The 24,271-nt window shown below is 51.4% G+C and overlaps 1 protein-coding gene across 2 annotated transcripts in view; it reads right to left on the reverse strand.

The window, feature by feature from the left end:
• ZC3H7B (zinc finger CCCH-type containing 7B) overlaps window positions 1-24,271 on the reverse strand; it is a 65,639-nt gene that overhangs the window by 37,428 nt on the left and 3,940 nt on the right. For both annotated transcript variants that reach the window (XM_073006683.1, XM_038007375.2), the window contains exons 2-5: window positions 5,866-5,924; window positions 1,602-1,635; window positions 1,281-1,478; window positions 130-288 (exon numbers count right to left, since the gene is read on the reverse strand). In XM_073006683.1, coding sequence (XP_072862784.1) covers window positions 130-288; window positions 1,281-1,478; window positions 1,602-1,635; window positions 5,866-5,924 — 450 coding nt within the window. The remainder of the gene's footprint in view (window positions 1-129; window positions 289-1,280; window positions 1,479-1,601; window positions 1,636-5,865; window positions 5,925-24,271) is intronic.

Genomic DNA, 24,271 nt, shown 5'->3' on the forward strand with positions numbered 1-24,271 from the left:
TGCAAGTCCATATCACAGGGGAGGAAGCTGAGACACAGAAGGATGTGGTGGCTGGGCCCGAGTGAGGGCCAGAAGGTTAGAATTCTGGCCTCTGAGCAGGCACCGGCGTGGCTGCAGAGCCACACTCACGTGGGGCAGGGCGAGGGAACACCGGCTGCTGCACTCGTAGGCCTCCTTGTGGCGTCCCAGTTCATTGAGAGCGCGTGCCTTGCGGAACAATGCCCGGATACTCTCGCTGTCCAGGCCCAGTGCCTTCTCGCTGTCCTCTAGCGCCTTCTCATACAGGCCCTGCCGGAGAGGAGCAGGTGGTCACTGGTCAACACCTATTACCCTCCCTCCCCCAGGCCTCCTGCCCCTGCCTAGGAATGAACACCAGCTTCTCTTCTTGGCAGAGATAGAGGAGCTGAAGTCTTGGGTCAGGGACAGGGCTCGAGGCTCCAGGAGAGAAGGAAGCACTCGGTGTCCAGCCTCTGATCAAGGGTGTCTGTGTGTCTAGCTGATGGGGCTGCAGTGGGCTTGGGTGGGACACTGCAGGGAAGGGCCTGAAGATCTACAACCACCAGCCTGGTCATTCAAACAAGTCTATATCCATCTCTGCCTTTGGTTCAGAACATGATGGGCTGAGAGTAACAATGGCATCTGTAAGAGGCAGTGAGACCATGAAGGCCGCTGTGTGTGCAGAGTGTGTACAAGGGTTAACCCTGAGGCATCCGGGAGCCATTTATCCAGAAGAGTCTGCTGGATGGCAGAGGTGTCATGGGGTCCTCTAGAGAGCCTGCGGCAGAGCCTCCCACAGGATCTCATGAACCTGAGTCAGTGGGTGCACAGGACAGGGAAGAGGAGGAGGCTGCAGCTCTAACGAGGAGAGGAGGGGGAGGAGGAAGGCACTGAAGTCTGTAAAGAAACAGTGACGAGGCTGAGGCTATGGAAAGAACAGTGGGGCCGGGAAGGAGGAGCAGGAGAAGTCAGACTCCCACCAAGGCCCAGGGTCACCCCAAGATTCTAACTTACTTCATCTGGGGTAGGGCTAGGGCATCAGTATCATTTAAAAAAAAAAAAACTTTTTATTATGCATCGTACTTTTAAAAGCCCTCCAGCTGAGCATGTTGTACAGTTGAGATTGAGAGCCACCAGGACAATGAGATTCTGAATGTAGGCTGGGAGGAGGCTGGCCCTGGTCTACAGGCTCACTGGGGTATGGGCCTGGCTCCACTGGGCATCCAGAGGGACGTGGTGATCAGGACAGCGGAGGAGGAAAGAAAGGAGGGTGCCAGGCTCACCATGGTGAAGTAGCAGGCGGCCCTATTGACATGCAGCTTGCACAGCAGCTCCCGGGGCAGGGCCACCTGGTCAGAGGCAGCGTAGTCGGCCACATTCAGCCCTTCCATGTACTGCACCAGAGCCTGCTTATAGTCCTTCTCCCGGAACAGATCATTGCCCTCAGCAAACAGATTCTGCACCAGCTTGAGCAGAAAGGCCTGTTGGGGGCAAGGTGTGTAGGGGGCTCATGACCTCTGGCCCCAGCTCGGGCACCCGGCCCAAGCCTCTCCCCTGCACATCTCCACCCTTCCCCTTTGCTCAGCCTGACAGCTGACACTCACCTCATACTCTTCTTGCTTTAGGGGTAGTGTCGACCTAGTAGGAAAAGAGAACATGAGGTCTCGGTGAGCCCAGCGGTCCCAGCTTCATGGAGGTCCAGAGCTACTCCTCTAACTCAGACCTCAGCCATCACCTTGTGGACTAGGGTGAACAGACAGCGGTTTTCTTCCCCTAAATCATTACCATGCAGGACTTCCAGTTCTGATGAAAGCACCTGCATGTTTCTCGGGGCCAGACAGCCAGGTTTTCCAAGGTACAGGTGCTAAGAAAGAGCAGACTGACCCCAGCCCCACCTCCAGCCTGGCCCGAGCTCCAGCCCCACTTCCAGCCACAGCCCCAGCTCCAGCCCCAACCCAGCCAGCCCCAGCCCCAAGCCAGCCCTAGCTCAGCCCACTTCCAGCTCTACCTCTGGCCCTCGACCCAGCCCCAGCCCCTGCTGCTGAAAAAACCAGCCCTCTCCTAAAGGCAAGCAGGCATTCCAAGCCCTTTCTCAGTTACATGAGGGGAAGGAGGGAGGAGCCACACTTGGGCCTAGGAGGCCCCCAGGACTGGAAAAGGACAAGAAGAGGAAAATCAGACTCGGGCCAAGGCAGAGCAGGGGAAGGCTCCAGCTGCAGCTCAAGGCCAGGAGGAGAGGATGGTGCAGGGGCTGCTGTAGCAGGAGTGGCAGGGACAGAAGCGGGCAGGAAAAGGCAGGAAGCATGAGCGTCGTCAGGGAATTAACACCTAGCATAGGCCTTGGGAAGGACCACACCCCATCAAACCCGAGAGCACAGGCCCACAGACACTCAGTCCCCTACCCTGTCCACTCCCACGTAACACACGCCCCCGCCAATGCCAGGTCTTCACTAAGGCTGTGAGCCCCTCATGCTGGACTCAACAAATCATTCTAGGTGGGGTCTGGGCACCTGCTCCCTCCTGTGGCTAATGCGCCCTCAGTATGAAAGAGGGCATCAGCCGAGGAGAACTGAGGTTCATCTCTCCGATGGGCACGATGGCCAGGCTGGAAGGGAAGCTGGGCTTTGTCTCCCAGCCCCTCATTCCACAGAGGGAAAAACAGACACTTAGAGTGGCGCAGGGACTTGCCCAAGGCTGCTCGGCAGGAAGGCATCGGAGGCAGGGCTGGGGGATCTTTCCATTGCCTGGAAATGCCGCCAGCACCTGGGCAGGAAAGAGCGGCCTAGGCCAGTGCGTGAGAGGTGGGCAGAGGCGCAATGCTGGGAAGGCTGTGTATGCACATACGTGTAGAAGGTGTTCCCAGTTGTGACATCGGGGCTCACCAGCCCACCTCTCACTTGCCTCCCCACTGTCTGGGCCCTGGCCCTGCCATCCCTTCCCATACTACTGCAGTGTCTGTCCCCTCTGCTGCCCCACCAAGGACCCCATCACTACCCTCTTGGCCTCCTGCCTCCAGCCTCCCCTCTTCCAGTGTCCTAAGACATCCTTTTTTTTTTTTTTTTTGAGACAGAGTCTCGCTCTGTCGCCCAGGCTGGAGTGCAGTGGCGCGATCTCGGCTCACTGCAACCTCTGCCTCCCGGGTTCATGCCATTCTCCTGCCTCAGCCTCCTGAGTAGCTGGGACTACAGGCACCCACCACCATGCCCGGCTAATTCTTTGTATTTTTAGTAGAGACGGGGTTTCACCGTGTTAGCCAGGATAGTTTCAATCTCCTGACCTCGTGATCCGCCTGCCTTGGCCTCCCAAAGTGCTGGGATTACAGGCATGGGCCGCCGTACCCGGCCGTAGACATCCTAAGGTCCTCCGCAAGCTGGGGCCAACCCACCTGTCTCCATTCACTTAGGGCTCTCAGGGAGTGCTAAGCACATGAGGCACACATGCAGCAACACAGCGTAGGAGGAGTGGGGCAAAAATAGCAGGACTGATATGAAAAGCAGTGAGTCCCACTGTGCTTCCTGCAAAGCCTTAGGAGGCCAACAGACGGCTTCAGGGAGGCTGCCTTGTAGCTGGGCCTTCCTAGAACTCCCCTTTGGAAAGGAGAAGGAGGGGACAAGAGTGAACATTTACCCCAAGCACCACTTGGCCCCTTAACCCTCACAATGACCCCGTAGGTGAAATGGGAGAACCGGGCTGGGGATCCAGCTCCACAGATATCAGTGACGGAGGCTGGGGACACAGAACTCTTCTGATGGAAGACAGCAGTGGCCAGAGTCACCTTGTTCACCAGACTGGCCTCTGAATAAATTGGAGCACTTCCCCAAAATCAAACCCTCACTCCCAAAAACGGGAGAGGACCTGCCACCCATGAAGAGAGATGAGCTAGCAGCCCCTCTGATGACCAAGTCTGAGGAGGGTTTGCAAACTCCCAGGCATGGCAGCAAGGTGGGGTTGGCCAACGGCCCAGGGAGTGGCTGCTGAACTTGGGGCCATGCTCTAGGTGCTCCCAAAACTCCTAATCAAATCAGCCCAGCACAGCACACCCTCCAGAATCAGCCAGGAAAAGTAACTGTGTTGTGCACTGAGGAAGGAGGATGTGTTGTATCAATATGAACACTCACTCTGAGAGAGCAGCATGGACACCGAGGTTGTGTGAAAAGGGACCCAGTTTGCAGTGACATGGGTAAGAAAAGGCAAGGGAGTACGCTGGGCACAGCGGGACACGCCTGCAATCCCAGCTACATGGGAGGCTGGGGTAGGAAAACTGCTTGAGCCCAGGAGATTGAGACCCACCTGGGCCACACAGGGAGACCCCATCACAAAGAAAAGAAAAGGCAAGGAGTGTTTCATTGGTCTGTGTGAGAGAACAAAAGTGGGGAGTATATAAGGGAACGTGGAGGCAAACTCCAGTTGTATGGGGAGCTCTATTTAAGAAAAAGAACACAAAATGATGAACACAGGATTACAAGGGTGCATGCCTTCCAGAGCCTCAGAAGGGGCTCGTGCAAGTGAGAGGCCACGATGCCTACGCTTCATTAGCATTGTGATAATTATGCCTCTGGGGATCTACTTGAGAGCAATAAGAGAAAAAGGTTACTCAAAATATTTTGTGTGTAAAAAAAAGAGAAACAAAACAAAAACAAATGTCGGGCCAGGTGTGATGGCTCACACCTATAATCCCAGCACTTTGGGAGGCTGAGGAGGGCAGATCACAAGGTCAGGAGTTCGAGACCATCCTGGCCAACATGGTGAAACCCTGTCTCTACTAAAATACAAAAATTAGCTGGATGCAGTGGCGCGCGTCTGTTATCCCAGCTACTCGGGAGGCTGAGGCAGGTTGCTTAACCTCTGTGAGCCTCAACTTTCTCATCTGCAAAATGGAAATAAGGCTACCTACTTCACGGGTTGTTGTGAAGACTAAGAAGATGATGGATTGGCCAGGCACGGTGGCTCACGTCTGTAATCCCAGCACTTTGGGAGGCTGAGATAGGAGGATCACTTGAGCCAAGGAGTTTGAGACCAGCCTGGGCAACATACCAAGGCCCCATCTCTACAAAAAACTAAAAAGATTGGCCTCGTGCAGTGGCTCATGCCTGTAATCCCAGCACTTTGGGAGGCCGAGGTGGGTGGGTTACCTGAGGCCAGGAGTTCAAGGCAGCCTGACCAATATGGCAAAACCCCATCTCTACTAAAAATACAAAAATTAGCTGGGCGTGGTGGCACACACCTGTAATCCCAACTACTCAAGAGGCTGAGGCAGGAGAATCGCTTGAACCCGGGAGGTTGCAGTAAGCTGAGATCATGTTACTGCACTCCAGCCTGGGCAACAGGGCAAGGCTCTGTCTCAAACAAACAAAATTAGCTGGGTATGGTGGTGTGCACCTACGGTCCCAGCTACATGGGAGGCGGAGGTAGGAGGATCACTTGAGCCCAGGAGGTCAGGAGCACCACTCACTCCAGCTGGGGCAACAAAGAGAGACTCTGTCTCAAAGAAGACACAGATGTGAAGGTCCCAGCGTAGAGACTGAGATTGTAAGTGCTCCATAAACAGGGACTATTGATTGATCAGAAAACTCGTGCAGTCATGCAAGAGAATTAACAGGGAGTGCAAATGTGAAGGGTGAGGGTAGAATTATCTACTGGACAAGATCAAAGGGTGACCTGGGCCAGGGAGCATGTGTGCATGTGGAGTTCAAGCCCAGCCACACCAGCCTCTTCCTGGCTCCTCCCACCTGTCCACACCCCAGCACACACAGGAGCCTTGGCAGTAAAGGCTCAGCAGCAAGAAAAGGGAGCGCTGGGAGAGTGTGGCTCTCAGAGAACCCACCCCTGCCCACCCAGCCGTCCAGCCCTGGCCACATGCAGGCTTACTGAATGAACTGCAGCCCCTTCTCGATGTCCGCCTTCCGTTTCTGCCTCTCCATCAGTCTCTGGGGGAGAGAGCACAGTCCATCAGTCAGCAAAGCCGGGTTGCCGTCGGCCACCCCCACTTTGTGGGCCCTGTGATTGGGTGCTCTCACTCCCACTCTCATTCCCTTCCCCACGTCGGGAGGGGCGTCCCTGAGGGCGATGACCACCCTCAGGGCGATGTCTTCCCCACCCACGGCCCCCTGGACTCCTAGACTGTGGTGCCCTCAAGGGACAAGGGCATAGAGGCCACCTGCCCTTAGGTTTGAGCTACAATACCTTACGGACACCCTCAAGTTCAAGGCAAAACTGTTTTTTGGTTTTTTTTTGAGACAGAGTCTCCCTCTGTTACCCAGGCTGGAGTACAATGGTGCCATCTTGGCTCACTGCAACCCCCGTTTCCTGGGTTCATGTGATCCTCTTGCCTCAGCCTCCCGAGTAGCTGGGATTACAGGAGCCCACCACCATGCCCAGCTGATTTTTGTATTTTTAGTAGAGACAAGGTTTCGCCATGTTGGCCAGGCTGGTCTCGAACTCCTGACCTCAGGTCATTCATATGCCTCGGGTTCTCAAAGTGCAGGGATGAGAGGCATGAGAAACCACGCCCGGCCCCCTCTTTTTTCTTTTCTTTTTTTTTGAGATGGAGTCTCACTCTATCGCCCTGACTGGAGTGCAGTGGCACAATCTCAGCTCATGCAACCTTCACCTCCTGGGTGCAAGCGATTCTCCTGCCTCAGCCTCTGGAGTAGCTGGGAATACAGGTGTGCACTACCACGCACCTAGCTAATTTTTGTATTTTCAGTAGAGACAGGGTTTCACTATGTTGCCCAGGCTGGTTTCAAACTCCTGACCTCAGGTGATCCGCCTGCTTTGGCCTCCCAGAGTGCTAGGATTACAGGTGTGAGCCACTGTGCCCAGCTGACAAAGGCTTTCTTTTAGAACGTATGTGCTAGTGGAGAGGCACATGACAATAAATATATCACATAGTACAGGAAGGATACACGCAATTAAGAAAAAATAATAAGATAGAGTGACAGGGTGCTATAATTCTGAGTAGTCTGAAAGGCCACTTTTAATTTTTTTTTTTTTTAGCCGGAGACTCACTCTGCTGCCCAGGCTGGAGTGCAGCAGCATGATCTCAGCCCACTCCAACCTCCACCTCCCCGGTTCAAGTGATTCTTGTACTTCAGTCTCCCAAGTAGCTGGGACTACAAGCACTTGCCACCATGCCCGGCTACTTCTTGGTTTTTTTTTTTTTTTTTTGAGAGGGAGTTCCGCTCTGTTGCCCAGGCTGGAGAGCAGTGGCACAATCTTGGCACACTGCCACCTCTACCTCCTGGGTTCAAGCAATTCTCCTGCCTCAGCCTCCCGGGTAAGCTGGGACTACAGGCGCGTGCCACCATGCCCGGCTAATTTTTTGTAGTTTTAGTAGAGACGGGGTTTCACTGTGTCAGCCAGGATGGTCTCGATTTCCTGACCTTGTGATCTGCCCGCCTCGGCCTCCCAAAGTGCTGGGATTACAGGCGTGAGCCACCATCCCCGGCCTATTTTTTTGTATTTTTAGCAGAGACAGGGTTTCACCACGTTGGCCAGGCTAGTCTCAAACGCCTGACCTCAAGTGATCCACCCGTCTCAGCCTCCCAAAGTGCTGGAACTATAGGCATCAGCCACTGCGCCTGGCTCACTTTGACATTTGAATGGAGATCTACGTGTATGATGTGAGGGAGCCAACCCTGCGGATACCTGGTGGGAAAGGGCTCCGGGCAGAGGGAACAGTGAGTGCAAAGGTCCTGAGGGAGGCACCTTGTTGGTGTATCTGAGAACGTACAAGGGGGCTGGTAAGGATGGAGCAGAGTGGGCAGTGTGGAGGGTGGTGAATAAGAAGGTCAGAGAGATTAGCAGGGAAGACCACATGTAGAGGTATTTTCGTTTTCTTTTTTGAAACAGTTTCACTCTGTTGCCCTGAATGATGTGATCGCTGTAACCTCAAATTCCTGGGCTCAAAGGATCCTCCCACTTCAGCCTCCCAAGTAGCTGAGATTACAGGCGTGCGCCACCACGCCTCGCTAACCTTTAAAATTTTTTGTAGAGACAAGGTCTTGCTATGTTGCCCAGGCTGGTCTTTTTTTTTTTTTTTTTTGAGACGGAGTCTCGCTCTGTCACCCAGGTTGGAGTGCAGTGTCGCGATCTTGGCTCACTGCACGCTCCGCCTCCTGGGTTCACTCCATTCTCCTGCCTCAGCCTCCCGAGTAGCTGGGACTACAGACACCCACCACCATGCCCGGCTAAGTTTTTGTACTTTTAGTAAAGATGGGGTTTCATCATGTTAGCCAGGATGGTCTCAATCTCCTGACCTCGTGATCCGCCCACCTCGGCTTCCCAAAGTGCTGGGATTACAGGTGTGAGCCATCGCACCCAGCCTCCCAGGCTGGTCTTAAACTCCTGGTCTCAAGTGATCCTCCCACCTCAGCCTCCTAAAGCGATGGGATGATAGGCATGAGCCACGCACAGCACCAAGCCCATAGAGGTTTTGTAGAGGGGGCAGACTGTGGATTCCACTCCAAGGTAGAGGAGTCACAGGAGCTGTTGAACAAAAGGGCCATTCTATCTCTAGCTTTGCTCTACAAGAAAATGAGTTGTCGCCGGGCGCGGTGGCTCAAGCCTGTAATCCCAGCACTTTGGGAGGCCGAGACGGGCGGATCACGAGGTTAGGAGATCGAGACCATCCTGGCTAACACGGTGAAACCCCGTCTCTACTAAAAAATACAAAAAATTAGCCGGGCGCGGTGGCGGGCGCCTGTAGTCCCAGCTACTTGGGAGGCTGAGGCAGGAGAATGACGTGAACCCGGGAGGCGGAGCTCACAGTGAGCTGAGATCCGGCCACTGCACTCCAGCCTGGGCGACAGAGAGAGACTCTGCCTCAAAAAAAAAAAAAAAAAAAAAAAGAAAAGAAAATGAGTTGTCACTAAATAACTGAGATTTATTTAAATCTCACAACATCCCCATCAGGTAGAAAAATAGTACACTAAGAGGCTAGGAAAGTTATTCAAAGCCATGCAGTCAGCCTGGATCTTGGGTTCAATGACACTGTGGAGATAGGCATCAGGCAGCCTCATTAACAATGCATCAGGAGACCAAAGGCCCCATCCCTCCAGGCACCTAACACCCCACACCCTTCCCTCCTCTGGGAACAAAATTTCTTTGTTTTGAGATAGGGTCTTGCTTTGTTGCCCAGGATGGAGTGCAGTGATCTTGGCCCACTGCAGCCTCCATCTCCCGGGCTCAACTGATCTTCCCCCGTCAGCCTCCTGAGTAGCGGGGACCACCACATATGGCTAATTTTTGTATTTTTATTTTTTTAGAGATGGGGTTTTGCCATGTTGCCCAGGCTGGTCTCAAACTCCTGGGCTCAAGAAATCCTCCCACCTGAGTCTCCCAAAGTACTGGGAATATAGGCCTGAGCCACCACGCCCAGCCAGAAAATTCTTACAGGGAGGGTGTTACGGCCTGGATGTTTGTGCCCCCTCTCCCATTCATATGTTGAAGCCCTAAATCCTATATTTGGAGACAGGGCCCATACGGAGCTAATTAAGGTTAAATAAAGTTATGATTCAGTATTTTGTTGGATGAATTCTCTCTCTGCACCACGTGGCCGCTGCCCAGGGATGGGGGAGGGATGGTATTGGCAATTCAAGACTGGCTTTCTGGCCAGGCACGGTGGCTCATGCCTGTAATCTCAGCACTTTGTGAGGCCGAAGTGGGTGGATCACCTGAAGTCAGGAGTTCCAGACCAGCCTGGCCAACATGGTGAAACCCCATCTCTACCAAAAATATAAAAATTAGCTGGGGGCCAGGCGCAGTGGCTCACGCCTGTAGTCTCAGCACTTTGGGAGGCCGAGGCAGGCAGATCACGAGGTCACGAGTTCAAGACCAGCCTGGCCAACATGGTGAAACCCTGTCTCTACTAAGAATACAACAATTAAGTTAGCTGGGCGTGGTGGCACATGCCTATAATCCCAGCTACTCAGGAGGCTGAGACAGGAAAATCTCTTGAATCCGGGAGGCAGAGGTTGTAGGGAGCCAAGACTGTACCACTGCACCCCAGCCTGGGCGACACAGCAAGACTCTTCTGGAAAAAGAAAAAAAAAAATTAGCTGGGCATGGAGGCACACGCCTGTAATCCCAGCTACTCGGGAGGCTGAGGCAGGAGAATCACTTGAACCTGCAAGGCAGAGGATGCAGTGAGCCAAGATTGCGCTATTGCACTACAGCCTAGGTGACAGAGCAACTACCTGAGTCCAGGAAGTTAAGGCTGCAGCGAACCTTGATCGTCCCACTGCACTCCAGCCTGGGCAACAGAGTGAGACCCTGCCTCAAAAAAAAAAAAAAATAGTCCAGGCGTGAGGGCTTATGGCTGTAATTCCAGCACTTTGGGAGGCCAAGGCACGTGGATCACCTGAGGTCAGAAGTTTGAGACCAGCCTGGTGAAACCTCGTCTCTACTAAAAATACAAAAATTAGCTGGGTGTGATGGCATGCACCTGTAATCTCAGCTTCTCTGGAGGGTGATGCTGGAAAATTGCTTGAACCTGGGAGGTGGAGGTTGCAGTGAACCGAGTTCACGCCACTGCACTCCGGCCTGGGCGACAGAACCAGACCCTGTTAAAAAACAAAACAAAACAAAACAGAAAAAACGGCCGGACGCGATGGCTCACGCCTATAATCCCAGCACTTTGGGAGGTCGAGGCGGGAGGGTAACCTGAGGTCGAAGTTCGAGACCAGCCTGACCAACATGGAGAAACCCGGTCTCTACTAAAAATACAAAATTAGCTGAGCATGGTGGCGCATCCCTGTAATCCCAGCTACTCAGGAGGCTGAGGCAGGAGAATTGCTTGAATCCAGGAGGTAGAGGTTGCAGTGAGCCAAGATCGCGCCACTGCACTCCAGCCTGGGCGACAAGAGGCAAGGGGGAAACTCCGTCTCAAAAACCACAACAACAACAACAACAACAAACTATTTGGATAGAATGGATGTATTTCCTATGTGATAAGATCGTGAATTTGGGGGAATGAAGGGTAGAATGTTACAGACTGAATGTCTGTGTCCTCCCCAAATTCATATGCTGAAGCTCTAATCCCAAATGTGACTATATTTGAAGATAGGGCCTATACGGAAGTACCTGTAATTAAGGTTAAATGAGGGCATAAGGGTAGGGCCCTGATCCAACAGGATTACTGTCCTTATAAGAGGCACCAGAGCTGCTCTTTCTCTGTCTCCTCCCTTGCACGCACCAAAGAAAGGCCATGTGAGGACACAGTGAGGTCTGTAAGCCAGGAAGAGAGCCCTCCCCAGAAATCAAACAGGCTGGCACACTGACTAGGACTCCCAGTCTCCAAAACTGTAAAGAAATAAATTTCTGTTGTTCAGGCCACTCAGTCTATGGTATTTTGATATAGCAACCTATGCAGTCTAATACAGTGGTTAAAAGGTCATTTATTCTCAAAGAGGGAGGTATGGCTGGGCTTCGTGGCTCATACCTATAATTGGGAGGCTGAGGTGGGAGAATTGCTTGAGCCCAGGAGTTCGAAACCAGCCAGGCAACATAGCAAGACTCCATCCCTACAAAAAAAAAAAAAAAACAAAAAACTACAAATTAGCTGGATATAGTGGTACATGCCTGTATTCCCCTCTACTCAGGCAGCTGTGCCGGAAGGATTGCTTGTGCCCAGGACGTCAAGGATGCACTGAGCCGAGATCGTGCCACTTGCACCCTAGCACTCTAGTACGTGCGCGTGGAAGGTGTCCCTAGTTGCGACATCGGGGCTCACCAGCCCACCTCTCACTTGCCTCCCCACTGTCTGGCCAGCCTGGGCAACCAAGCGAGACCCTGTCTCAAAGAACAAAAAAAAAAAAAACAAAAAGAAAGGAAGGTGAGCATCTTGAAAGCGTGTGTCAGGCATGACTCAGAGAAGGCACCTGGTAGAGGAGCAAGAAGCATGTAGGCCAAACAAACCTCCAGGATCAGATTTTTTTATTTTATTTTACTTTTTATTTTTGGAGACAGGGTCTTGCCTGTATTTTTAAGTAATAATAATGATTGGCCGGGCGTGGTGACTCACCCCTGTAATCCCAGCACTTTGGGAGGCCAAGGCGGGCAGATCACGAGGTCAGGAGTTTGAGACCAGCCTAGCCAATATGGTGAAACCCTTCTCTACTAAAAATACAAAAATTAGCCAGGCATGGTGGCGGAAGCCTATAGTCCCAGCTACTCGGGAGGCTGAGGCAGAAGAATCACTTGAACCCAGGAGGCAGCGGTTACAGTGAGCCGAGATTGTGCCACTGCACTCCAGCCTGGGTGACAAAGCAAGACTCCATCTCAAAAAATAAAATAAAATAAAAATAATAATGATTATGGGCTGCACGTGGTGACTCATGCCTGTAATCCCAGCACTTTGGGAGGCGAAGTGGGAACATCACTTGATCCCAGGAGTTCAAGACCAGCCTGGGCAACACAGTAAGACCCCCTGTCTCAAAAATAAAAAATAGGCCAGGCATGGTGGCTCATGCCTGTAATCCCAGCACTTTGGGAGGCTGAAGCGGGTGGATCACTTGAGGTCAGGAGTTCGAGACCAGCCTGGCCATCATGGCGAAATCCTCTCTCTACTAAAAATACAAAAAGTAGCCAGGCTTGGTGGCGCTCACCTATAGTCCCAGCTACTCGGGAGGCTGAGGCAGAAGAATTGCTTGAACCTGGGAGGCGGAGGTTGCTGTGAGCCGAAATCAGGCCACTGCACTCCAGCCTGGGCGACAGAGCAAGACTCTGTCTCAAAAAAATCAATAAATAAAATAAAATAAAAATAAAAATACAAAATACAAAAGGGGAAAGAACATAAAAAGGAAATTCACAGGAAAATCAATCATTAAGATACTCAAACTCACTGATTAAAAAAAGATGCCGGTTGGGCGCGGTAGCTGACGCCTGTAATCCTAGCACTTTGGGAGGCGGAGGCGGGCAGATCTCCTGAGGTCAGGAGTTCAACACCAGCCTGGCCAACATGGTGAAAACCCCGTCTCTACAAAAATACAACAACAACAACAAAAATTAGCCTGGCATGATGGCGGGTGCCTATAGTCTCAGCTACTTGGGAGGCTGAGGCAGGAGAATCGCTGGAACCCGAAAGACAGAAGGAAATTGCTGTGAGCCGAAATGGCACCCCTGCACTCTAGCCTGAGCGACAGAGAGAAACTGTCTCAAAAACAAAATCAAAAACACAAAAAAACCACAAGATGCCCATTTTCACCGATGAGACTAAGGTGAAAAGCAAGCCTGGTTGACGAGGGTGGAGAAACTGACACTCCCAAACCCTGTGCATACACTGACAGTGTAAACTGGAATCATCTTTGAGAAGCAATATAGCAACATGTACCAAAAAGAGCAACGCAGGCCCTGCTGGCTGCACCCAGCCGCCAGTTTCCCCCTCCTCCTTCAAGGTTGTCCCTTTCCCAAGCACTCAGGTGAACCTTCACCGGGCTAAGCCAATCAGAATGGTCTTTTTCCCTTGCCAGTGATTGGCTTCGGTAAGGGCATGTGACATCATCCTGGCCAATGAGAAAGGAGGGAAAATCAGCCCAGGGGCTTCTAGTACAGGATTTATTCACGCTGAAACTGGAACACAAGGAAGAATTCCTTTTCCTGCCGCTCTATGCCCAGGTGTAACAAGATGAACACATGGGATAACAGAGCAGAAAGACAGACTAAAGGTATTTAATGACACCTGACCCAGTCCAGGCACAGTGGCTCACGCCTGTAATCCCGGCACTTTGGGAGGCCGAGGCCGGGGGATTGCTGGAGCCCGGGAGTTCGAGACCAGCCTGGGCAATGTGGCGAAATCCCGACTCTACAAAAAAATACAAAAAATGAGCCGTGCATGGTGGTGCATGCCTGTAGACCCAGCTACTTGGAAGGCTGAGATTGAAGGACCACCTTGCCCATGAGGTCGAGGTTGCAATGAGCTGAGATCATGGACACTGCATCCCAGCCTGCCTGGGCAAGAGAGTGAGACCCTGTCTCAAAAAAAAAAAAAAAAAACGGCCAGGCTCAATGGCTCACGCCTATAATCCCAGCACTTTGGGAGGCCGAGGCGGGCGGATCACAAGGTCAGGAGATCAAGACCATCCTGGCTAACACGGTGAAACCCAGTTTCTTCTAAAAATACAAAAAAATTAGCAGGGCATGGTGGCGGGCGCCTGTAGTCCCAGGTACTCGGGAAGCTGAGGCAGGAGAATGGCGTGAGCCCAGGAGGCGGAGCTTGCAGTGAGCCGAGATGGCACCACTGCACTCCAGCCTGGGCGACAGAGCAAGACTCCGTCTCAAAAAAAGGAAAAAAAAAAAAAGTCTGACTCAAAACATTACCTGCTTCCGGAACTGCCCCACCTGGTTTTTTATGTGAGAAAACAAACTCCCATTTTGAGCTAGGAATTCTGTTGCTTGCGGCCAAAAATCTTCCAAATGCTAAAATGTCCTTTCACTTTGACCCAGAAATTTCACTTCCAAGAATTTAATCTATGAAAATCCCTGCACACGTACTCAATTATATTTGCATAGGGATGTAGTATAATTATAATTGTTTTGTTTTTGAGACAGGGTTTCTGTCGCCCAAGCTGGAGGTCACTTCAACCTTGACCTCCCAGGCTTAAGCGATCCTCCCACCTCAGCCCCCCAAGTAGCTGGGACCACAGGCACGCACCACCACCCCTGGCTAATTTTTTTTGTATTTTTTGTAGAGACAGTGTTTCACTACATTGCTCAGGCTGGTCTTGAACTCCTGGCCTCAAGGAATCTACCCACCTCAGCCTCCCAGAGTGCTGGGATTACAGGCGTGAGCCACCATGACCAGCCAGGGATATATTATTATTATTTATTATCATTATTTTAGAGGCAGGGTCTCACTGTATCACCCAGGCTGGAGTGCAGTGGCTCCATCATGGCTCACTTCAGCCTTGACCTCCTCAGCTAAAGTAATCCTCCCACCTCAGCTTCCCCAAGTAGCTGGGACTACAGGTGTAGGATGTATTATCATTATTATTATTATTATTATTACTTTAAGACAGAGTCTCACTCCGTTGCCCAGGCTGTAGTGCAGTGGCACAATCTCAACTCACTGCAGCCTCAGCCTCCCAAAAAGCTAGGACTACAGGCATGTGCCACCATGCCCAGCTAATTTTTTGTAGAGACAGGGTTTCACCATGTTGTCCAGGCTGGTCTTGAACACCTGGACTCAGGCGATCTGCCCGCCTCAGCCTCCCAAAGTGCTGGGATTACAGGCATGAGCCACCACGCCCAGCTAGGATGTATGTTTTTTTTTTTTTGAGACGGAGTCTCGCTCTGTCACCCAGGCTGGAGTGCAGTGGCGCCATCTTGGTTCACTGCAAGCTCCGCCTCCCGGGTTCACGCCATTCTCCTGCCTCAGCCTCCCGAGGATGTATTATTTTTAAGAGTAAGTGAAAAACTAGAAGAAACCTTAATGTCTACCACTAAAGGATTAACTTAATTAATTAAATTATACTATATCCATAGCATGGAATACAATGCAGCTATTGAATCTCTATGTATTGTCATGGAGATGCCTCCGTGCATGGTTGAGGAACAAAAAAAGAAGCAGATTTCTCTGTTAGGGGTTCTTCTCACTCTGCCCAGGTCTCAAGACCAACATTCCCAAGCTTCCATTTAAGGGACAGTGCTCCTGCTCTCTTCACTACCGGCTCCCTAGATGAGCTCTTGCATTTCATGATAACATGAGTCATGTTAATGACTCACCTATCTCTTCTTCCTGCCAGGCCCACCCCCCTCCCCAGTATTTCAGCCTCAGATCTCTCTCTTTTTTTTTTTTTTTTTTTGAGACGGAGTCTCGCTCTGTCGCCCAGGCTGGAGTGCAGTGGCGCAATCTCAGTTCACTGCAAGCTCCGCCTCCCGGGCTAACGCCATTCTCCTGCCTCAGCCTCCCGAGCACCTGGGACTATAGGCGCCCGCCACCAGGCCCGGCAACTTTTTCTGTAGTTTTAGTAGAGATGGGGTTTCACCGTTTTAACCAGGATGGTCTCGATCTCCTGACCTCGTGATCCATCCGCCTCAGCCTCCCAAAGTGCTGGGATTACAGGCGTGAGCCACTGCGCCCGGCCAGATCTCTTATCTTCTGCGTAGTGGTACCTGTAAGTCCAACATCCAGGCTGCCTATGACTTCCATGCCTTTCTTAATCCTGCGCCCTCTACCTGGAATGCCTCTGCCACACACACCTTCCCAACTCCTACTCTTCCTTTAAGACCCAGCTTAGATGCCTCTGTGTTCAAAGTCCTCTTTGGTGCCATCTCAGCTGGACTGGGTGTTTCTCCAACTGAACACATTCCAAACTGAACTCAGCGTCTTCTCCCCTAATCCTACTCCTCTTCCATTATTCCCTGACTCTATTCACAGCTCTGAGCATCATCCTGTTCTCAGCCAACCCTCAGTTTCTTCCACCTTTACCTCATAAATATTTCCCCACCTTGCAGTCCCTCATATCCTCTCCATAAGCATGGCTATCTCTCAGGTCTTCAACATCTCTTGCCAAGTTTCCAACAGGCCCCCTCCAATATGCTCCCATTTAGTGGTCAGGGATATCTGTGTAATGCATACGCCAACGTCACTTCCCCACTCAAAACCCAAGCGCACGCATGCACACATACACACGAATGAATGCAGGCTTTAAAAAAAAAAAAAAAAAAAAAAAAAAAAAAAAAAAAAAGGTGAGGCCGGGCACGGTGACTCATGTTTGTAATCCCAGCACTTTGGGAGGCCGAGGGGGGCGGATCACTTGAGGTCGGGAGATCAAGACCACGGTGAAAACCCGTCTTTACTAAAAATACAAAAAATTAGCCGGGCGTGGTGGCGGGCGCCTATAGTCCCAGCTGCTCGGGAGGCTGAGGCAGGAGAATGGCGTGAACCCGCGAGGCGGAGCTTGCAGTGAGCCGAGATGGCGCCACTGCACTCCAGCCTGGGCGACAGAGCGAGACTCCATCTCAAAAAAAATAAAAATAAAAAAAATAAGGTAGTTCTGGGCCAGGCGCAGTGGCTCACGCCTGTAATCCCAGCGCTTTGGGAGGCCAAGGCAGGCGGATCACGAGGTCAGGAGATCGAGACCATCCTGGCCAACATGGTGAAACCCCGTCTCCACTAAAAATACAAAAATTAGCTGGGTGTGGTGGTGCGTCCCTGTAATCCCAGCTACTCAGAAGGCTGAGGCAGGAGAATTGCTTGAACCAGGGAGTCGGAGGTTGCAGTGAGCCGAGATTGCGCCACTGCACTCCAGCCTGGCAACAGAGTGAGACTCCGTCTCAGGGAAAAAAAAAAAGAGAGAAAAGAAATTAGGGGAGTTCCATTAGACTGCTAGATTTGGTGTTTTAATTGATACTATAATCCAGGAGAACTGCTTTTCTTTGTAAACCTGTGTATTTCACTTTATACTTTTTCTTTTTTTTTTTTTAGACAGAGTCTCACTCTGTCACCCAGGCTGGAGTGCAGTGGCGCGATCCTGGCTCACTGCAACCTCTGCCTCCCAGGTTCAAGCAATTCTCCTGCCTCAGCCTCCCAAGTACCTAGGATTACAGGAACCCGCCACCACGACCAGTGAATTTTTTATTTTTAGTAGAGATGGGGTTTCGCTATGTTGGCCAGGCTGATCTCGAACTCCTGACCTCAAGTGATCCGCCCGCCTCGGCTTCCCAAAGTGCTGGGATTACAGATGTGAGCCACCACGCCTGGCCTATACTTTTGTTTTTGTTTTGCTCTGCCACCTAGGCTGTAGTGCAGTGGTGGGATCTCAGCTCACTGCAGCCTCCGCCTCCTGGGCTCCAGCGATCATTTCACCTTCGGCATCCTGAGTTGCTGGAACCGCAGGCACGCTGCACCATGCCTGGCTAATTTTTTGTACATTTTGTAGAGACAGGGTTTTGCCATGTTGCCTAGGCTGGCACTTTATACATTTAAAAACATGACAGGTCTGAAAAGATTTAGAAACCCTATTCTAACGAATCATATTATTTATCCACCCAGTCATATCAAAGGTAGGTGCTTGTTACCCCACTTTTCACAGAAAAGTGAAGCGTGGTGGGGATCTGTGACTCGCCCAAGGCCACATTGTTGCTGAGGAAGAAAGCTGGAGCTACTGGCAGGGCTCCCGGCTCCTGGAATGAATGTGAAATGGCAACCTGCAGCTTGTGTTCTTGTCAACTGGCTCACCTTGAACAGAAACCAAAGTTCAGGAAACTTCCCCAGACCTCCCCAACTCCCTGGTCCCTGCCCCACAAACTAAACTAAGAGTCAGTAGCAAAGCACACTCCTGTTTCCAACGGCAGCATTCTGGTTACAAAGGGCTTCTACTTTCATAATCTTGTCTTACCCTGCCAACAACTTGGGGCCAAACTGCATAGGAATGGTTCAAACCCACATCCCTGTCTCCAGGGGGCCTGGGCTCCAGCTGCTTCTTTTTTTTCTTTTTTTTTGAGACAGAGTCTTGCTCTGACGCCTAGGCTAGAGTGAAGTGGCTCGATCTCGGCTCAGTGCAACCTCCACCTCCAAGGTTCAAGCGATTCTCCTGTCTCAGCCTCCAAATAGCTAGGACTACAGGCATGCGCCACCATGCTAAGCTAATTTTTTTTGTATTTTTAGTAGAGACGGGTTTCACCATGTTGGCAAGGCTGGTCTTGAACTCCTGACTTCAAGTGATCCGCACACCTCGGCCTTCCAAAGTGCTGAGATTACAGGCGTGAGCGACCGCATCCAGCCTTGCTCCAGCTTCTTCATCAAGACCCACCAGATGTGGTGCTTAAAGTGAGATGCTTAAAATATACCAACTCCTTGGCCGGGCGCAATGGCCCATGCCTGTAATCCTAGCACTTTGGGAGGTCGAGGCGGGCGAATCACAAGGTCAGAAGATTGAGACTATCCTGGCTAACACAGTCAAACCCTGTCTCTACTAAAAATACAAAAAAAATTAGCCAGGTGTGGTGGCAGGCACCTGTAGTCCCAGCTACTCAGGAGGCTGAGGCAGGAGAATGGCGTGAACCCGGGAGGCGCAGGCTGCGGTGAACTGAGATCGCGCCACTGCACTCCAGACTGGGTGACAGAGCGAGACTCCAAAAAAAAAAAACAAAAAAAAAAAACAAAAACAAAAAAAAAAAAACTCCGTTTTTAAAACAGTAACAGAAGGTCATTGTAAAAGCTTTGGAAATTATAGGCAAATATTAAAAAAATAAGCCAGAGTCACCCAGAGGCCCATAGCTCAGAGTGACTGTCTAACACTGCGGCGTACCCTGTTCCTCTTGAGCAGTTAGTTAGTCACTGCTCCTGCTCCCAGGGAGCTTGAAAATCCTTGTGGCATCAAGATAGTTTCCAGCGCTGCTCTGCTTGCTTTGGTGCCTGGTGCTGACAGGGAGGCAGGTTGGGCCATGCAATCCACCAGCCCTGGGTTCAAATCCCAGCACTGTCCCACACTGGCTTTCAGGGCACCTCCCTGAGCCTCAGTTTTGTCATTTGGGAGACAGGGATGATGATACACACCTGACAAGACAATTTTGCAGATCCACCTGGTGTGCTTCCCCCAGAAGGGGTCAGAAATTCATATTTCTGCTGAACTGGGTGCTGTAGAGAGCACTCACAACAGACATAATTATCCTGTAAGTTTTCAGTCAGTCCATGTGGATTTATTTGCAGTTTCCCTGCCCAGTCGTGGGCTGTTTGGCAAGGGCTATTCTCTGGCCAACCTGCTACTATTATTTATTCAACAAATAACCATGAAGCACTTTTAGTGCAAAGGGGACCTACCAGGTGCTAGGGGAACATGGTTAATAAAGTCCTTTCCCTGGTGGAGCTTGTCATCCATGGGCAGGAAGACAAATAAACCAGCATGAAATGCACACGACAAGTAAAAATAGAGATCAGAGTCACAAGGAAGCTGAAGCAGGAAGCGTGGCATGGAGTGATGGAAAGCACACTAGGGGCGGGCACAGTGGTTCATGCCTGTAATCCCAGCACTTTGGGAGGCCGAGGTGGGCGGATCACTTGAGGCCAGGAGTTCAAGACCAGCCTGGTCAACATGGTGAAACCCCATCTCTACTAAAAATACAAAAATTAGGCCGGGTGTGGTGGTGGGCACCTCTAATCCCAGCTACTCAGGAGGCTAAGGCAGGAGAATCACTAGAGCCCAGGAGGTCAAGGTTGCAGTGAGCCGAGATCACACCACTGTTCTCCAGCCAGATTGTCTCAAAACAAGAAAAAAAGAAAGAAAGCAGACTGGGAGTTTAGGGAAGACCGTTAGGGGGAAGCTAGCATTTAAGAGAGACAGGGAGCCAGTCATGGAAGATAGGAGGTGGGGTAAGAGGACACCTACCTAGCAGGGGACAGGGCACAGGCAATGGCCCCGAGGTGGGAACAAGCTGATAATGTTCCAGGAAAACTCAGAAGGCCAGCGTGGCTGCAGCGCCCGAGTGAGGGCAAGCCACGTGGGAGGCAAAGTGCAAGGGGCAGACAAGGCTGGTCCCAGAGCCACTCACAGGCCATGCCAGAAGCCAGGGCTGTGTTTTGCGTGTGTCAGGAAACTGCAGGAGACTTTTCAGCAGAAGAGTGACAGGAGCTTATTTATTTTGCAAGAAGATCCTTTGGCTACTGCAGGGAGGATACTGGGAGATTGGTTAGGAGGCTACTGCAGTAGTCCAGGCCTGGATCAAGGCAGACAGTGAAGAAAATTCAGGAATATTCTGAAGGCTATTAAATGATCACAACTGCAACCACTGCCACAGATTTGACTGGATCAGTATGGCCATTTCACAGAAAAGGAGACAGAAGCCAAGAATGACAAAATAATCGTGCCTCCATCATACAGCCAGCATGAACAGGAGTTGGGAATGAAATTCAGGACTTTGGGCTCCCTGCCCTGCGTTCCTCAGCCTGTGAAGGGAGAGGGATGACACAGGGATGCTCCAGGGAGCAAGGGCGTAGCTGAATCAGGGCGACCTCTGAAAACCCCAGGAGGGCCAGAGCCCCCACCTTCCCTGCAGCCCTCACAGGAAGTGCTCAAGGAATGATCATCAGCCGACCCCAGCACTTCAGTAACGCAAACCAATCAGAAGACACGGTTCTTGGTCTCAGGGAATCTAATACCCTGTTCCCATCCCGAACCACAGTGTGGATTCGGTAGGAAGAGCAGTGGTGGGGTGATGCCTCAGTCTTTTTCTTCTGAAAAACAGGGACACCTCTTACCTTACCTCGAAAGACTGTCATGACAATTAATGAGAGACTGTGGACACAGCAGGACACAAATGGTGGTGGTAGTTAGGATTTCCAGACTGGTAAGAAAAGAGCTTCGAGGAAACTGGAAGTAACTTGAAGGCTGTCTCCTGCATGGCCGCTAAGACCTCGGATGCCAGTGGCTTCATGTGACTCCCTTCTCTACCTCAGCTGTGTGATCTCAGAAGTGTTACTTAGTCTTTCTGAGCCTGAGGCTCCTCATCTACAAGATGGGGCTGCCAATGATTGCTCCGGCCTTGAAGAGCTGTTAAGTGGATTCAATAAGAGAAGGCATAGGAAATGTCAAGCACGATGCTGGTATACAGTAGTGTTAACTATATGGGGGCTGCTGGTATATGGGTGTTATATGCTGCTATATGGGTGATCGTATCCCCACGATCACCACCAAGCTCGTGTCTCAGCCTCTGATGCTGAGGAGCTGTGATGCTGCAGAACTGAAGTTACCAGATGTTTCTTAAGGGAACAAGGGTTCTGAATGTCCCTCCCTCTGGGCCTCCATAGCCCGGTGGGGAGACAGCACCAACACAACCAACACGCCTGCAAAGAAACAGTCTCCCTGGGGGAAATGAATTCGGTGGGAAGGAGTCTGTAGCTGGTGCTGACAGACGAAGGAAAACGAGCTTGTTTTCCAGGGGCTGTGAAATGTGATGAAAGGAGCTGACTTCAGGCCCAGCGTGGTGGCTCATGCCTATAATCCCAGCACTTGGGAGGCCGAGGCGGGTGGATCACGAGGTCAGGAGTTCGAGGCCAGTCTGACCAACATGGTGAAACACCATCTCTACTAAAAATACAAAAAAAAAAAAAAAAAAAAAAAATTAGCTGGGTGTGGTGGCATGTGCCTGTAATCCTAGCTACTCGGGAGGCTGAAACAGGAGAACTGCTTGAACCCAGAAGGCAGAGGTTGCAGTGAGCCAAGATCATACCACTGCACTCCAGCCTGGGTGACAGAGGGAGACTCTGTCTCAAAAAAAAAGAAAGGAGCTGACTTCTGTGCAGGCTCCTGGGAGCTGACGCACAGCCCATCATCAGCCCAGGCTGAGCCTCCAGCTTGGGGCTGCAGCACGTCCACACCTGCTGTCTGAATAACCTTGGGTCTCCCCTGAGGCTCCTTCCCAGGCCCATACCAGGCCAGCTCTAGAGCCAGACATCCTGGGTTGGCTCTGCAGCTCTGCCCCTTCCACACTTCACGGAATCTCTCTATGCCACAGTTTCTTCACCTGTAAAATGGGGATAATTATAGTGCCTCCCTGTAGGGCTGTTGAAAGAATTAAGGCTGGGCGCGGGGGCTCACGCTTGTTAACCCAGCACTTTGGGAGGCTGAGGAGGATCGATCACTTGAAATCAGGAGTTCGGCCGGGCGCGGTGGCTCAAGCCTGTAATCCCAGCACTTTGGGAGGCGGAGACGGGTGGATCACAAGGTCAGGAGATCGAGACCATCCTGGCTAACACGGTGAAACCCCGTCTCTACTAAATATTACAAAAAACTAGCCGGGCGAGGTGGCGGGTGCCTGTAGTCCCAGCAACTCGGGAGGCTGAGGCAAGAGAATGGCGTGAACCCGGGAGGCGGAGCTTGCAGTGAGCCGAGATCTGGCCACTGCACTCCAGCCTGGGCGACAGAGCAAGACTCCGTCTCAAAAAAAAAAAAGAAAAAAGAAATCAGGAGTTTAAGACCAGCCTGGCCAACATGGCGAAACCCCGTCTCTACTGAAAATACAAAAATTAGTTCGGCATGGTGGCGGACACCTGTAATCCCAGCTACTTGGGAGGCTGAGGCAGGAGGATCACTTGAACCCAGGAGGCAGAGGCTGCAGTGAGCCGAGATTGCACCATTGTAATCCAGCCTGGACCACAAGAGCAAAACTCCATCTCAAAAAAAAAAAAAAAAAAAAAAAATTAAATAAGCTAATTTAGGAAAAAGGACTTGCAACAGGGCCTAGAGAGAGAATTGCTGGTCCAGTGATTGCTAAATTAATACAAATTTTTAAACACTTCTAGCTCCCTTCATCTGAGTTTCTTATCCTAATCCCCAGGCATGGGTTATCATTAAATATCATCAAATCTCAGGGCTCCTTTTTAGAAGGGGAAACTGAGGCCCAGAGAATCAAAAGGATCATGATGGCAGAGCCTGACTTGAACTCAAAGTCATATATCTGCCCACTAGACTGTGGCTGTACCAGGTGACCTGTTCTTCTTTATACATCCCTGCCTTTGTCCATCTCAATGCGTCTGCTTAGAACACCCTTTCTCTGGCTTTTCAACCTATCTTTCACATGTTCAAATGGCACTTCTAGGAAGACCTTCCACTCTTGGGCAAAATAAACCTTCCTCCTCTACGCTGGGGCATAATTCAATTTGACAACACAATGGCTGAGTGTGTCATCCTGGCACTGCCTCTGGGGCTGGAGGCACAGAGGGTGAATCAGACCCACTTCCTGTCCTTGGGAAGCTCAGATTAATGGTCCTTATCTATCTCATCCCAAGCTCCAAGCTCCTCCAGGGTGCTGAGCCAGCACCTAGCAGGCACTAAGGAACCAAACTTGCTCAAATCCCCACGCTCAGGGACCGGTCCTCCTTCCACTGCCATTCTGCTTTCTGCAGTTAGAAACCTATTGAGAGTGCTTTCACTGGGCCAGCCCTGCGGGGCCCTGGGACACAGAGCCAGTTTAGGAGAACTCCTTGGTCTTGGGGAACCTGCTGACAGTGCTACCCTAGTTGCATTTGCTAATTCAGACCATCTGGTCTCTGTTTTTGTTTTTTGAGACGGAGTTTCACTCTGTCGCCCAAGCTGGAGTGCAGTGGCATGATCTTGTCTCATTGCAACCTCCACCCCCCAGGTTCAAGAGATTCTCCTGCCTCAGCCTCCCAAGTAGCTGGGATTATAGGCACCCACCACCATGCCCAGTTAATTTTTTTTTTTTTTTTTTTTTGAGGCGGAGTGTAGCTCTGTCGCCCAGGCTGGAGTGCAGTGGCCGGATCTCAGCTCACTGCAAGCTCCGCCTCCCGGGTTCATGCCATTCTCCGGTCTCAGCC

The sequence above is a fragment of the Chlorocebus sabaeus genome, chromosome 19, assembly GCF_047675955.1.
Source record: "Chlorocebus sabaeus isolate Y175 chromosome 19, mChlSab1.0.hap1, whole genome shotgun sequence".
NCBI lineage: Eukaryota > Metazoa > Chordata > Mammalia > Primates > Cercopithecidae > Chlorocebus > Chlorocebus sabaeus.